The sequence below is a fragment of the Miniopterus natalensis genome, chromosome 17 (assembly GCF_054644295.1).
Source record: "Miniopterus natalensis isolate mMinNat1 chromosome 17, mMinNat1.hap1, whole genome shotgun sequence".
Lineage (NCBI taxonomy): Eukaryota > Metazoa > Chordata > Mammalia > Chiroptera > Miniopteridae > Miniopterus > Miniopterus natalensis.
In genome coordinates, this window is record NC_142097.1 from 39,096,194 (window position 1) to 39,112,240 (window position 16,047).

The following is a 16,047-nucleotide window of genomic DNA, read 5'->3' on the forward strand; positions in this document are numbered from 1 at the left end:
TTTCATTAATGGCCCATAGTATAGAGGGTCTACAATGTCCGGAATGGTGGTTGGTTTTTGGCAACTGATTTAGGTCAATTTTTTCCCCCCGGAGTCCATAATGCACTGTGTGATCATCACAGTGATGGGGTTAACCAGGCCCCAGATGCTGGTGAGACTTTTTTTCTCTCTGCTACGGAATACATCTGCCATGCTAATAGCAAAGATATAGATGGTCCAATCTCTCACCTGAGGACAGGAAACATGGCTAAGTTCTTAGAATCCAACTGCCCACTTTCTATGACCACTACCAACCTGCTCACAGGTTACCCCTTTCATCCCAGCATACTTTTATTGCACTTTCATTACAGGTTGAAGTTACAGGCTGGTTTATACTGAATAATTACAGGAAGTCTCTCCCCTAATAGCTTATGGGAAAGCAGAAAAATCACATGGATAACCTCCAAATCCAAGAAGTTTGTCTGTGGACTGAAATGCGATTGATGGAGTTTAGACACCAATGTTTTTCAGTTCCAAAGGGTTTGGGTATCATGGCCCTTATCTATCTTTGTGAGCTTTTTCATCCATTAGTACACATGTCCCCACTGTACTAGCATCTGAAGCATTGTCCACTAAACACTAAAACTGGACATGAACATGTTTTTATTTGCATCACGGAGGTACATATGGTAGGTACATATGGTGGTTAAATATTTGTTGAAGTAAATTTTACAGTGCATATGCTTTATCAAAAACTTTTATTTTTATAAGAAATAAGAAAATGAAAAAGCTAAAGTTATATATCTATATATATGGAAATTCTAGGTGTAGCCTCTAACCTAAATCTTACTGTTGGTGGTTCAAAAGGTCACAAGAGCCATACATTATTGTACCTAATGGGTAAGTTCTCCCCCTCAGATCTCTGATAGCCTCTAGCAGTGTTGTAAAATATTCAGTATCACATGAAAGCTCTTATCAACTTTCAACACTGTGAACTTTTTAATATCAGCTTCTACTATACAATAATGACATTTGGTGTCCTCTATTTCTTCATCAATAAATCTGTGACAGAGATTCCTGGCCACAGAAATCGTAGACTTTTTGGTTGATTTAAGTTCTTATGTTTACTAACTACTGCTTTGTTGATTAATAACATTAATTTGGCAATAGGTTGAGATTTCTTCTATACAGGAAGACCACTGAACTCATCAGAGGTTACAAATGGCATTTCTTAAATACTTGTCTGCAAGGGTCCCTCACATTTGACTGGATCTTCAGGGTCAAGATCCCACCTCTTAATAAAGCTCTAGGTCACCATTACTTGAGGCAAATGGGAGGACTGTTTTCTTCGAGATGTTCCAAATCTTTATCTTTTTCCAGAGGTTCATAGAGCTCCTTGAGTAAGTTGTCAGTTTGCTCTTGACACTGAATTTCCAATTCCAATTTAAGAAGTTCATTGATTAAAATGACCTCATCTATTTTATTTAATAGAGTTTTTAAGGTAGGTTCTTGGCCACAATTTCTTAATGATAGATTTTTTAACATTACCAATCTTTTCATCAATATGAGAGCATATTGTTCCAGATCTGAGGAGGCCATTCTTTATGCTTCTCACACCAGTTCAGGAGCAAAAGCCAATGATATTCATTTTCCTTTTCCTTTTTTTTTTCTTTATTTGGTGTGTGGAGGGAGGGTAAGCTAACCCCTCTTTGCCTTTCTCTCCCTTTCTCTCTGCAAGATGAGAAAATCCAAGATTCCTCAGAAACAAAGGCCCTCTTTACTTAAATTGCTACCACAGCCAGGAGAGTGGCTTTCCCTGAGCATCCAAAGTCCTTCCTTGTACTTTTTCGTTCATCCACATGATCCTCAAGCTGTCTCTAAGGGGGGTTGGGGGGGGCCGAGAATACAACAATACGGCAGTACCTGATAGAATGAGCATTTAGCTGAGCATTTTCTTTGTCTCGGCCTAACCTCTCCCATTTGTTCAGTGATAGAACAAGCTTTCCTTTAGCCTGATCACGCTTGCAGGATGCCCCCAACAGAGCAGGGAGAACATAGATGTTTTCAGATGCCACGTCACTTTCCACAGGTCACGTTGCTCTCAGAAAGGTGGAATCTTCCTTTTTGGTAAATGATTGTTTGCGTTGCTAGCAAAGCTATTTGGAGGTTATGAGAGTCTGAGGTCTTTCTCAGCTCCATTTCTGATGTCGTTTTTGGGCTTTTGTGTGTGTGTTTTTCATTTCAGTAGATAAGAGTGGAGGCATTATGGTAATGGCACTGCACTCCTCATCACTGCTAACAGTTTCTAATTCCTTCCTTTCTTGGGAAAGAGAGGCGTCACCTATCATAAGTCAAGGAACAGGATGGCGTGTACTGGAAACACTCCTCCGTGATACTTCTGTTGGAAGCTCAGACACACAGAGCCTCTGAACCATACAATCTAGGAACCTTTTCCAAGTGAATAAGTAGATAAATGCCCAAGATCTACATGGAAAATTCTTAGTTGCAGCATTGTATACAATAGGGAAATTTAGAAAGAACCTATATATCTTTCAATTGATTTTCAACTAAAATTGTTTGGTACACCCAAACATTGAAATAATACATAGACATGACAAAAAAATGACACAGGCATATAATAAACCAGGAAGGTCTGATGCTCATACTATGTTGTTAAATATATGATGGAAAACGCAGTAGCTAAGAAAGATAATTCTTGCATATTTTAGACCTGTATACATTGTATGATTTTTTTACAGAGAACATTATGTCAGAATTATTTAAAATTGTATTTTCAAAAGTTAAATGGGTTGCATTAGCCACTTTAAGCATTTTGAAGTGTACAATTCAGTGACATTAATGACATTCACAGTATTACACAACCATCATCACTATCTAGTACCAAAACTGTTTCATTACAGGAAACTTTGTAAGCGCTGAGTAGTAACTTCCCATTTACCCTATCTTCTCCTTGCCCTAGCAACCTCTAAGCTACTATCTCCATGAATTTGCCTATTCTAGGTATTTCATGAGTGTCCATATTAATACAATATTCATGCCTAGTTTATTTCAAGCAAAGTTTAGGTTATATTTTACCATAGTTAAAAAAAAATCAAATGGATTGAGACACTGAGAATTTCTGGGCAATGAATACCCACTCATTTTATTAGTGACTGCTAGTCTGTTTTACCTAATTTGCCAGATCTTCCATGGCATGTGGGTCTATAGTCATCCCATCAGGAGTTTGCACTGCTCTGCCTCAAACACTGCATGTTGCAAAGATTCATAAATCAGCCAATTGCCTGTGCCCTCTGCCTCCACCAAACCTACCGTCTCGCTGCTGCTTCTGACTCTGCTGTCAGGGTGGCTTCTGTGCCAGTTGCTGTATCTTCTTTATCTGTTCATCTGCCAAAGGACACTTAGGTTGTTTTCACATCTTAGCTCTTATGAATAATGTTGCAATGAACATGGGAGTGCATGTTCCTTTCACTACCCTGTTTCATTTCCTTTGGTTGTATACTTTGTAATTGAATTGCTGGAACATATGATAGTTCTATTTTTAATTTTTTGAGAACCCTCCATACTCTTTTCCAATATGTACCAATTTGCATTCCCTTCAACAGTGCACAGGAGTTCCCTTTTCCTCCACATCCTCGCCAACAATTGTGACCTTTTATCTATTTGACAACAGAGGCTGACTTTTTCAGTTTGGATTCCTGAACCACATTAAATTAGTATAAATTCTAGCCCCTACCACATGAGTATGGCTCAGACTTTTCTTTCTCAAATCCAGCATCCAATATAGCTTCTCCAAGTAGTGGGTACTGTGCGTGTCCCCAGTCCGTGCATGGGAAGCCTTTGTTAGATGCCGTCTTTATGCAGCAGTCATGGTTAGAAGTCATCACTTCCCATCAACTTTAGACTCCTTCTCTGATCCAAACATAGGCACATAAATCCCAGTCTCAGTCTTTGGGATTTATATCCAGGTTCAATATCATGCTGCACAGCAATACAACACAAGCTAAAGCTTACTGCTCTGGTGGCATTAAAGTGGTTACGTTATATTTTATCCAGAATTTCATGTGTTGGCAATGGGAGGAGCATCTGTGTTAAAAGGCATGAACTCTGTGGGTTAAACGGAGTTTATATGAGTCTACGTGGGTTTTATTAAATATGACAAGCCTGGCACTCACCAGCTTCTTAGCTGCTTCTTGGGAAATGTCTCCCCTGAGGGATGAGGGCCCAGACTGTTCTTAATGTAAGGCGGACCACAATTTGTATCATGGGAACAAGAGCATAGCACATTCATCCTATGTGCTGTTGACTGTAAAAAGCTGGGTTCAAACTGATACAAAGACAGTCACAAGCTTTGGCTCTCTGGAAACTGAACAGGGAAATACAGTGGATCCAACAATGTGCACAGAGAGAGGCAATGAGGCAGGAGGGACAACGGAGACCATGGGGGAAGTTAAAGCTAAAAGCAAACAAAAGCTCTAAGCAAGCAAAAGAAGTAGGCTGAGGAAAGACTTACCAAGCAGAGAGTGCGACAGCCACTTGATTGGGAGAAGTAAGGCTCTCTGTACTGATAAGCATAGCAGCAGCAGCTGTCTCTCTCACTGGTCGACTACTCTATGGGACGTTCAGTCTCTCGTCATGAAGACTCCTGTGGCTGTCTTGAATCCACACTGACCTTCAAGCTCTTTCAAGCCTGCGTCCTTGAAAACTGCTCTCACTGTGGGAATGGTGGGCAGAATGTACATTCCAAGGACAGGCCACAGGTGAGGAGTCCCCAATTGCCTGTTCAGCTCGGGGGTCAACCAGCAGCCACATTCTCTTGACGACCTCCTCCAAACACAATATCTGATTTTTGCATTTATAGTTTAAGAGAATTTGCTTCCGTATCATGTTGGATTTTCCCTCCCCTAATATGACAAAACTGTTTAATTGGGTCACTTTTACGACACAGATAAAGAATCACCTGTCAGTTGATGAAGGGATGCTCAGAAAATCACCTGATTATAGCTTTTATCTGATTAACATTTCCCCTGAATCCCAAACCCCTTACCTACTTTTTCCTGAATTCCAAGCCCTTTACCTACACTTCTTATAAACAAGGTTAGCTTGAGATGAAATGTAAGATGGGCTTTTTAAGGTACATAACCGGCTGCCTTCTCAGATCACCGGCCATCCGAATAAAGTGCCCGTGAAGACTCAATCCTTGTCTCTACTTTCTGGTTCTGGTAGTGACAGACAACATGAACGCCTACCTTTCCGGTTTCATAATGGAAGCTGTTGAATGTTGTGACAGAAGCTGTTCTTAATCTACTCTTGAAAACGTAAGTTCTTCGTTCTCTAAAGGGAATATAGTTAATTCATCAAAGTCTCCACTAGAGCCAGGAACACTGGGCCGTTCTATGAACTGGAGGTAGAGGATGTGGAGGGCTTGGAGTGGCTAACTCAGTTTCTAGACTAAAGCAGCCTTCTATTGGTAAACTGAAGTACAGCTCCATTAGCAAACGGGACCATGTCAGATTTTGGTCTTCTGACTCCATGATGATAAATTGTTTCTGTAGAACTCTCCATAGGTTAGGTTTTATTTCTCTACATTATCAAGTCTCCAAGGAATGGCCCTCCTTTCAAAGCTGTCTCCCTCTTTCTCAGCGGTGTGGCCCTGTGCCCTTTACAACTGCCTTTTCACTTCCTCTGTAGCCAACATTTGGGTCCACGGGGTCTCAAATACGTTCTCAGAATGTCCTTACTCTGGGTGGCAGCCTTGCCTTAAGGACACTGAACCTTAGTTGATTTTATCTATTTCACTACTGCTCAATACTCACCTGACTCTTAGCTTAAGAGTGGGCTCCAAAATTAACACTGCTTCAGATGTTTATCTCCTTGCCTACTGGCCATCTCCACATAAATGTCTAATGAGTTTCTCAAATGTAAATCCAAAACTGGTTCCTGATCTTTCCCCCACATCCTTAAACCTGATCCCATCCGATACTACCAGAAGGTGGGGTCACAGAGATAATAACTGATAACAATTCATGCAATAAAATATTTGTGAGTACATAAACAACACACAATCTTTGTTTACACCTTAAAAGATTTTGGACACTATCATGGATAGTTCTCAAGGACCATCTAGTGCCTTAATTTGGGGAAGGTAGATTTTAAAGCATGCATACTTTCTTTAACCAGCCAAATAAAAACTGTATTTGCATATATATGAAGCCTAGAACTTCCATTTTTTACTTTCTAGGAAGATGTGTACTTTTCTTGGGCAGTCAGAAGAGCAAAATAACTTACTTTTCATTTTAAAGTTCTGAACTATGGTCATGTGCTACCCTATTCATTAAAAAAATTAAAGCAAAAAGATAGTATCTTGAAAAATTAAAATATATAATGACATTAGAATTTAGGGTTTATCAATGTGTAAAGCTTGACCAAGAATAATTTTGACCTCATTCAATCACAAAGTTGATTTCACATGCTGTTGATGTGTGTTGGAATGTAGTCAACAGAAAACAAATATCAACTACATAATAACATCAATAGTATAATTTGGCCAAAAAAATTACTAGCCAATAAACAAGACAATCAGCATTCAGTACCTTTTCTTACAACTATGTAACAAACCCATTGTATTAATAAATAAGAATTAGACAAGGTGATCCAAAACAATAATGATATCATTTTGTTAGTAAAATGACCGTATATTATGGTTAATGAAACATGTAAGAATTACAAAACAAAAAGGGAAACACAACAGAACTTGGAAAATCCTATCATAAATTTAGATGAAGCATAGCAATAAAACTTAAGTGAAAAGAAAAATACTGGGTTGTAAAAATCTGAAACTTAGTTAAGTCCCAGCTGAAAGCTCAAAAGGTCAAAGCTCAAATGTAAAAGAAGGGCCACCTACCTGAACAGTTGCAGCTTACTCTTTAAAGGTAGATCCGGGTTTTGGGCTATATTAGCTCTTAGTTACGTCACAGATAGACTTTGATCGATTCCCATCACTAACTGAACAACCTAGCCAGCACTCATTTCTTATCTCAAGTTACCAAAGTGTAAACTTTTGTGACCCAAAATGGACCTTTTATTGGTAAATGTGTAACCTTAGGAAAGGGATATATGTAGAAATAGTAAACAACAACAACAACAAAAAAACCCACTTCCGATTATTGTACTAATACTTTTGGGGTATCCTGTATTAATGCAAGTGTGGCAGCAAACCTTCTAACATGTAGTTTTTCTATATGTTGTCTATTTTGAAGATGGTTGAAATTATTAAAAAGTTGATTTGTTTAATTTAAGAGGTGATTGAGGAGATTTTCAAGGGTTGCTTAGATGCTTGGGAAGAAGTTGTTCATTAAATTTAAAATCTTTTTAAAATTTTTATTTTTCAATTGCAGTTGACATACATTACATTAGTTTCAGGTGTACAACATAGTGATTAGACATTTATATACCTCACAAAGTAATCAGCCCGATAAATCTAGTACCCACCTGATACCATACACAGTTACGGCCTAAGTGTTTGACAGAATCAAATTTATTCAAAAATCCTAAGAAAATTGATAAGTATGTAAATAATATTAAATATTTGGAAATAATTTAATATGTTAAATATAATAAACATATTTACTCTGTACTTGAAAACAAAATTACTAACAATTACAGGGTCAGGTTTTTGTCTTTATTTTAATAGGAGCTACTCACTTTCATTTCTCAATACTAAATAACAAAGAATTCATTTCGGTATACAAAATAAAGGTTGTCTTAAATTTTCATTTCTTAAAGTTTATTACTAATAATATAATCATTTTTTTTTCTTAAAGGGAAGCATTGATAATTACTTACATATAACACATTACGAATAAAAAATAAGTAAACTTTTACCTTATAAGAATAGCTGATATAAAAATTGTCCACCCAAGAATAAATTCTTTCATTTTATGTTATATGTTCTTTCAGAAAAGAAAATTAAAAAATCAATGTTAGCAATATTAAAAATACATTAAAGATAGGCATCTCTATTTTTTAAATAATTAATGCCTATTTATGCATTACAAAAAATAGAGTAAGGTATTTCATCAAATTCAGAGTGCAATCAAAATGAAATACTGTGTGACCAACAGAACAGTAAAAACAATGACCAATTACCCTAAGTAGAGTTAATTGTGCTCCAGTAAAAGTGTCAGTACCACTAGCAAAGTGTTTGTCTTATTATATGACAGTTAGTTAAATAAGGATCTATCCTCCATTAGATTATAAGATCTTACAGAGCCAAGATTGATAGTCGTTCCCATCCAAAGAACCCACTGCTTGAAACATAGTTACTAATAAGTCTGCTGAATTAAATAATTCTAAAAATATTTTAATGATTAAAATCAAAATACTGGTTTAAGGTAGTTTGTGTCAATGTAAAGAAAAAAAAGTTTTTAAAGAAAACCTATCAGCCTTTTACTAAGAACTTAAAAAAAAAAAAAGAGCCCACAGAGTGTCAAGTACACTCAGTCATGTTTTCAATGGTTACCAACTGCTTGGTTCCTGAGTGCTGTGGACAGAGCTTGGCCTTACTAGTCAGTAACCACAGTCACTCAGTAAAGTCCAGTCTTTACTCCACTTTTAAAATTTAACCGTGGATAGAAAATATAACCTAGGTGATGAGTTTTGTCCAACTTTGCCTAACACATGCATAGAAAAAACGTCTTGAGATCTGTATTTTAGGATATTTTTAAATAAAGTGACCTATATTCAATAAAAGGAACAGTACACTGTAAATAAACATAAACTTCATATTTTACTTTCTGCCTCCTTTTCTTCCCATCCTACTTACCCTTGCTTTCCTAAGCATTAGTTAAATTATCCTTCTGAATAGGAAAAATTTTATTACTGTGAGAAAGGGAACAGAACAGTCCTACAAATAATTTTATCATGATCAAACTATTCACTTTACGTAAAAAGTAAAAACATTAATTCAAATATCTTTTTAAATGCTTACAAGAACACGCCCAGCCAGGTGTGGTTCAGCAGTTGAGCATCGACCTAGGATCCAGGAGATTGCAGTTAGATTCCCGGTCAGGGCACATGCCTGGGTTGTGGGCTCGATTCCTGGTGGGGGCCTGCAGGAGGCAACGATCAATGACTCTCTCATCATTGATGTTTCTCTCTCTCTCTCCCTCTCCCTTCCTCTCTCTGAAATCAATAAAGATATATTTTTTAAAAAAATGCTTATAAGAACACAATAATAGTGAAAAAAAACCTGAACATAGAACAGAACATGATTAGGACTAGTCAGCATAATCTCAACTTTTACTTTGCAGGAAAAAATTTTTACTTTCCATTGATCACATATTCACAGATGTAAAGTGAAGGTGACCAAAGCAATGTGCAAAAGCAGGTAGTGTCCTGTATTAGTCATGCTCTACTTTAATGTAATACATCTTTCTCAGTATGGTCAGGTTCGAAAAAACTGCCTTTTCAGTCACTGTCCTAGTAAACTATAGTTTTATTCTTTACACTGAGTTTATGTGTTCAAGGTAATGCATAGCTACAAAAACACATCCCAAAAGAGAAGCCCCTGGGTATTTACATGAATATTGGACACTAAAAAATAGCTCTTTAAATTTATGACACCATTTAGCAATGACTTGTTTTTAGTAAATGCAATGTGCTATTTATTAATTTATCTACAAAAGTAAAGATTCTCTTTCAAATGTGTCTGGAATTGTATTCATCATGCAGTACTTAAGTTTGGTACTAAAAGGCCTAAGAGATTCTCAGATGAAGAATCCAAAAGCTTGGTATCATGAGGCAAATGACTGTCCCTTAATAATAAAAGATTGCAAACAAGTGCCAACTAAATCTTACAAGGAGAGATAACTTAGCTGTGGGTTGTAAAATCCAAGCAGAAGCTGGATTAGTCAGAAGACCTCTGAGATAGCTGGTAAAGTGGGTATCTTGAGGGCTGTAGGCAGCAGCTACCAAAGCCATAGAGGGAAAGGTCAGTCTTGTACTTAGACACTAAAATCACAGATGTCTCTTATGACACAGTAGAGCTAAAAGCTCATTATATTTTGTCTATTTTAAATAGTTAATTTCATTAAAGGGTTTGGCTATTTAAAGTAATTCAGTACCAAATTCTTCTGTTGTTGCCGTTATCACATTCCCAATATATTTGCTTTGGCAAAGTTAATATTTTCATTCATCTAGCTGAAATATAATGTGAACTAGTATTATTTATACTATATTTTACCTACAGTCCAAACATGGGTTCTACAAAGAAGCATAGCTGACTCTTGAACAACATGGGTTTGAACTGTGCAGGTCTGCTTAGATGCAGATTTTTTTTTTCCAATAAATACATGTAGTACTATAAATGTAGTTTCTCTTCCTTATGATTTTCTTAATATTATTTTTTCTCTAGCTTAATTTAGTGTAAGAATACAGTATATGATATATATATAACATATAAAATATGTATTAAATGACTGTTAATGTTATCAGTAATACTTTCAGTCAATAGTAGGCTATTAAGTTTTTAAGGAGTCAAAAGTTATACATAAATTTTCAATTGTGTGTGGGTGAGAGGTGGGAAGAGGTTGGCACCGCTAACCACCATGTTGTTCAAGAGTCAACTGTACTTTCTGAGATTACATTAACCATAACCTTCAACTCTGACAGAGTGAAATTCTGGCTTCTTGGTATGTATGAATTTTACTGTAAGCAAAAGAAATGTAATTTCAAATACCTAAGTTAGCTATGTCTAAAATAACCTAAGAGAACAAGGTCTCACTTAATTTGTTATGTTTGATGAGTGCCACCTAGTGGATGTCACTTCTCACAAACTTCTATCTGTAATGAGACTGTTTAGCTTTTCAGGATGTTAACTTTCACTTAAAATTAAATAAGGAGAAGCAAGAAGCTTTTGATTTATGTCTCTTTTCTATGTACTATTTATGTATTAGTTTTTTATTTAGTTTGGGACACATTTATGTAACAAGATGATATAAACTGAAAAACAAATTGTTTGAAATAAAATTATTCTGTCACTATCTATCATAAATTTAGAAGCACTGTTTTTGAAAGGTAACAAAGTCAATATTCAATTTCACATATAGACTATAGTTCAATACACCTCAGATATAAACATGCAGTTTCAATTAATTATACTTAAGTTTTATTTGAAGAAAATAAAAACATACAACCACAGCCTTTCAATTAAGAAACTTAGGAAAATTCCAAGTGCTTTCACGGTTCTTCAGTTACCATTCAAATAATATACTTTTGTTAAAATAAAGTGAAAAAGAAATAAATTCAGTAAGCAGATTGAGTGACATGAATTCAGAACACTACTCTGTCTTCCTGCGTTCTTTCCCACCACAGCGAGCTGTTTAAAGTTCCACATGTATTTTCTTCTTCTTCTTGCTCCTTAGTGAGTTCAACAAACACCTAAACAAAAGGAAACAGAGGAGCACAGTATCCTGTATCTCACTAACCCAAAGGTGTTTTAACTAAATCAGAAACTATCAGGTTAAATCTAATTACATTAACAATTCAAGTATCAAGAGATTTATTATTATTAATATATTTAAACAGAATAATCTCCATTAATCACATACAAAGATGAATATTTTGGAGGATTAATGAATTAGCTATATTTTTATTAATATATTTATGTAATACTGTTATAAAAAATAATTTATAAACATTTAAGCAATGTAGTTTGATATGCTAATATGAAATACCATCATCCTGACCCACTTACTTTACTAAACATTGAGCTATTCAAAATAAGAAGATGGAGAACCTAGAGTTGTTTAAAATCATACAAAGTTTAGAAATATTATATAACAATTTGTCTCTGATTCATAAACTACTTCCCTTTCCAATATAACCCTGAACAATTAGGTACACTTTCTTCTATAAAAGAATTTTTAAAAATTTAACTTTAAAGTACCTGTTCCAATGTAGCTTGAGAAAAGCTATATTCTTCAATGGCGAAAGTATGTTTAGCTATTAAAATATGAAAACAATATTTTACTTATTAATATTTTAAAGAATAAAAATGACAGTAACTACCAAGTGGCTGCCTATCTTTAAAGAAACAAAATCTCCGTAATCAACTAATTTAAACTTGAAGCTACCCACACAGCTATTTCCCTCTCTTGCTCTGCTTTTCCCCACGCCCACAACTCCCCATGGCAGAAGCACAACATACAAATATTACTTCCCTGTTTTTGCCATTTCCAAGCATCTCCTCTTTCCCTTTTCTTCCTCTTTCTTCCTTCCTTTTGATCTCTGCTCTCTATTTCCCACTCCTCAACTCCAATGCAGCCTGTTCTTGCTCCTCAAACTAGATTCTGGACATTGTTCATGTCCACATACTTTTTATATTTATTTCAGGTCTTTCTGCAATCTAACACCAAGTTTTCTGGTTTTCTATTCATTCTTTTCAGTTATCCCAAAGTAGTCCTGGTGTTCTCTTTAATCATAAAGAAGTCACCAGGAAACAGGGGTTGCTTCATAGCTGAAGCACCATGAAGTAACCGGCATCTGAATACCTGTCCCATCCAGCAGCTTACTACCCTCCTTCTTCTGCCACCAGCAGATCTGCATCCTCCCTACCCCTTATTTTTAAAAAGCCAAGATGGAATTAAGCTTCGTTACAATTTTCAGGAATGTCCACCCTCCTGCACCATGAATTTTCCTCTCCTCTCCTAAAGCAACTGACATCCTGCTACTATTTCTACTATGGCCCAATATGAAGAAAGGATTCAAGGAACTCAATGCTCCCACTTCTGGATTGACTTGTGAGGGCTAATTAAGCTGAACTTGATCAGAGATGCAATGAAAAACTGTAGTCATGTCTATCAAAACAGTAAAAGGTTTATTCTGCAATACTGGTGATCTACCACATCCCTACAGTATCTTAGATTAAATTAATAAAAAGTTATTGCCTATTTATCATGGTTTCTACAATAAACTGAGTCCCAACATCTAGACTTGTAAAATAAAATTCTTTCGTAATCTGAAACCTATCTTACTATGATCTTCAAATATTACTTACCTTCTTCCAGCTTAGAAAAAGACTGAGAAAGGGACTGAACATCTTCCTTAGGAATTTTAAAAGCCAAAATTGAAGAAAAACTGGAAACATAAGATAAAATATAGGAAAAATTTTAAATTATTACTACTGTGTTTTGAAGCTAAAGTTCAAAATTTGTAAAGTTCAAAATTAAATGCCAATAACTTATTCTGATACTTTAGATAAAAATTGTTTAAAATCTTGAAATTGTCCATGCACAATAAAATAACTCTCATTACTATTAAATAAGAACTTTAAAAAGTTTAAATAGTTGAAAGATCGAACACTAAATTAGATATAAAACTCCAGTCATTCGGCCACATTAACCCAATATTGGTAACAGTACAGACTTTTTATTTCCCTAATCCTGAACACAGTAACACATTTTTATGATTACTCTACAAAAAAATATAATTAAAATTTTAAAATCTTTACCTTTCCTGACGGCTTGCATTTGGGAAAATATACTGAATTTCTCTTTGAAGGCGGTCTACTTCTAAGTTTTCTATCCAGTCCTTTAATTTAATTTCCAAATAGTAACCTTTTCCAAATTTACTCTTTAGATGCTGGACTGTCCCAATACATCTGTAGTAATTTGTAAAAGAAAGCTCAGATGTAAAATAACTTGACAGTTTCAAAGAATGATTTCTCGGCTAAAAAATGACTTAAATAAAATGTTTATGAAGGAATACTTTTAAATGTATAGAAAAGTAGCAAATATAATACAGAGAGTGTCCACACACCCCTCACCCAGTTTCAGTGTCCCTAATGTTATCATCTTACATTACCATGGCACATATGTCAAAATTAGGAAACTGGCATTGGCATATTACTGTTAACTTTCTTTGAGTTTATTTGGATTTCACCAGTTTTTCCACTTATGTCCTTTTTCTGTTCCAGGATCTAACCAGGATACCACCCTGCACATGGCTGTCAGAGCTCCTTAGTCTCCACTGGTCTGTGATAGTTTCTTATTACTCTTTCCTTCTTTTTCATTACTTTTGAGAAGAAATAGTCAGGTGTTTTAGTGGAATGTCCCTCAATTTGGAGCAGTCTGATATTTTTCTCAGGATTAGACTGGGGCTATGGATTTTGGGGGAAAATACCACTGAGCTGAAATACCTTTCTTATCACATTGTATCAGGCGGTAGATGACATCCACATGACATTGTTTGGTTTAGGTAGTATTTGTCAGATTTCTCCACTGTGAAGTTACCATCTTCCCCTTTCCATACATTAGAAGAAACTGGCTAAATCCAGACTGCAGCTGGGAGATGGGGGATTAAGCTCTCCCTCCTAGAGGAAGTATCTATTTATTTAAAATCTTTCTGTAAGGAAGATTTGCCTCTTCTCCCACATTTATTTATTTATGCAAACATTTATTTATATGAGTATGAATTAATGTATATTTATTTTATACTTTGAGTTATAATCCAATATTGTCTAGCAATTTTAAAAAATAAGACATTACACCTTAAAATAACATTCCAAATTGTTGAATAATTAAGCCAATTCCAAATGTAAAGTAACTAGCCACATTTGGGGGGAAAATTACATATTTCCCAGTAATTCTATAGCAAACTGATTCAAAAATGCAAATAAGAAAAAATTTTTTAACATTTAAATTGATATAAATTTTTAAATGATGGCATTTAAAATCCACCCCTCCAACCCCCAAATGGCTGTTTAGACATCTACCTTAACTGCCCTGATATCATGATAGCCACTCGGTCACAGACAGCCTCTGCCTCCTCCATATAATGAGTGGTCAGAATAGCAGCCCGCTTCTTGTTTTTAAATGCAGTTCGAATTGCTCGCCTACAAAACATAAAATAAAAAAAGAAAGTATCTGAATGTTAATAAAAATACCTGCATTTTAAAAAAATCCAACTATTTAGTTAATTGGGTAATTAAAATATCAAATTTTAATTGCTATAGTTATTATATTCTGCCCAACTATGATTTTTCTATTCTATTTTCCTTTATTTTTAAAAGCTTCTCAAACAGACAGTAACTTCATGATTTCAAATGTTTCTATGCTTTAAAAAATGAATTATGATTTCACTCATATGTGCAATCTAATGAACAAAATGAACTTGTTAACAAGCAAAAGAGAGACAGACTCATAGATGGAGAGCAGGCTGACAGCTGCAGCTGCGGTGCTGCAGGGGGGTGGGGGGGTGGAGGGACTGAGCAAAAAGAAAAAAAAAGGAAGAACTCATGGACACAGACAACACTGTGGTGACTGCTGGGGGAAGGAGGGGTAGGAAGAGGTGGAGGAGGGAATAGGGGAGATAAATGGTGATGGACAGAGGCTTGACTTTGGGGTGGTGAACACACAATACAGTGTACAGATGATGTGTTGTACAATTGTGCACCTGAAACCTGTATAACTTTGTTAACCAGTGTAATCCCAATAAATTCAATTAAAAAGTTTTTTAAATAAATAAATAAAATTTACCATCTTAAAAAAATAAACTATTAAAATTGATGCCTTTTCATGTTATAACAAAAATAGCCACAGAATCATAGGAAAACCTTAATATGCATCTAAACCAAACTTTACATTTTATAGACATGTAAACCTAGGCTCAAAAAGTTGGTCAACTAATTAGCACTGTGAATTCCTAGAAAGAGTTCCAACATAAATTCAAGACCAATATTATTATGTGAAAGAACTATAATTTATGTTAAATGACTGGGGAACAAACCTTTTAAAAACTATTTGGAGAGCAGTACTCTTTAATAATTACCTACATACTCATTTTTGTTCTGAAATACATAAAATATTAATACTTCATTAAAAATATGATAAAGTTAGAAAAGTTTAAGGGATTCTGTAGAAATCAAGATGTTTAATTTTAATTACTATTTTATTTGTGTAGGATTTAAAATTATTATGCATATGTAACTAATATATAAAACCATTAATTATACTAAAATAAGCTTCTTTTATTCTAAAGTGTGATACAGTA

The 16,047-nt window shown here is 35.2% G+C and overlaps 1 protein-coding gene and 1 pseudogene across 2 annotated transcripts in view; both read right to left on the bottom strand.

The window, feature by feature from the left end:
- Positions 1-893: 893 nt before the first annotated feature.
- LOC107528398 (SKA complex subunit 1 pseudogene) lies at positions 894-1,724 on the bottom strand (annotated as a pseudogene).
- A 9,423-nt stretch (positions 1,725-11,147) lies between these two features.
- ABCA5 (ATP binding cassette subfamily A member 5) overlaps positions 11,148-16,047 on the bottom strand; it is a 52,461-nt gene continuing 47,561 nt past the window's right edge. For both annotated transcript variants that reach the window (XM_087826325.1, XM_087826326.1), the window contains exons 35-39: positions 14,771-14,890; positions 13,508-13,657; positions 13,055-13,134; positions 11,945-12,000; positions 11,148-11,436 (exon numbers count right to left, since the gene is read on the bottom strand). In XM_087826325.1, the coding sequence (XP_087682451.1) occupies positions 11,329-11,436; positions 11,945-12,000; positions 13,055-13,134; positions 13,508-13,657; positions 14,771-14,890 (514 nt within the window). In that variant the 3' untranslated portion in view covers positions 11,148-11,328. The remainder of the gene's footprint in view (positions 11,437-11,944; positions 12,001-13,054; positions 13,135-13,507; positions 13,658-14,770; positions 14,891-16,047) is intronic.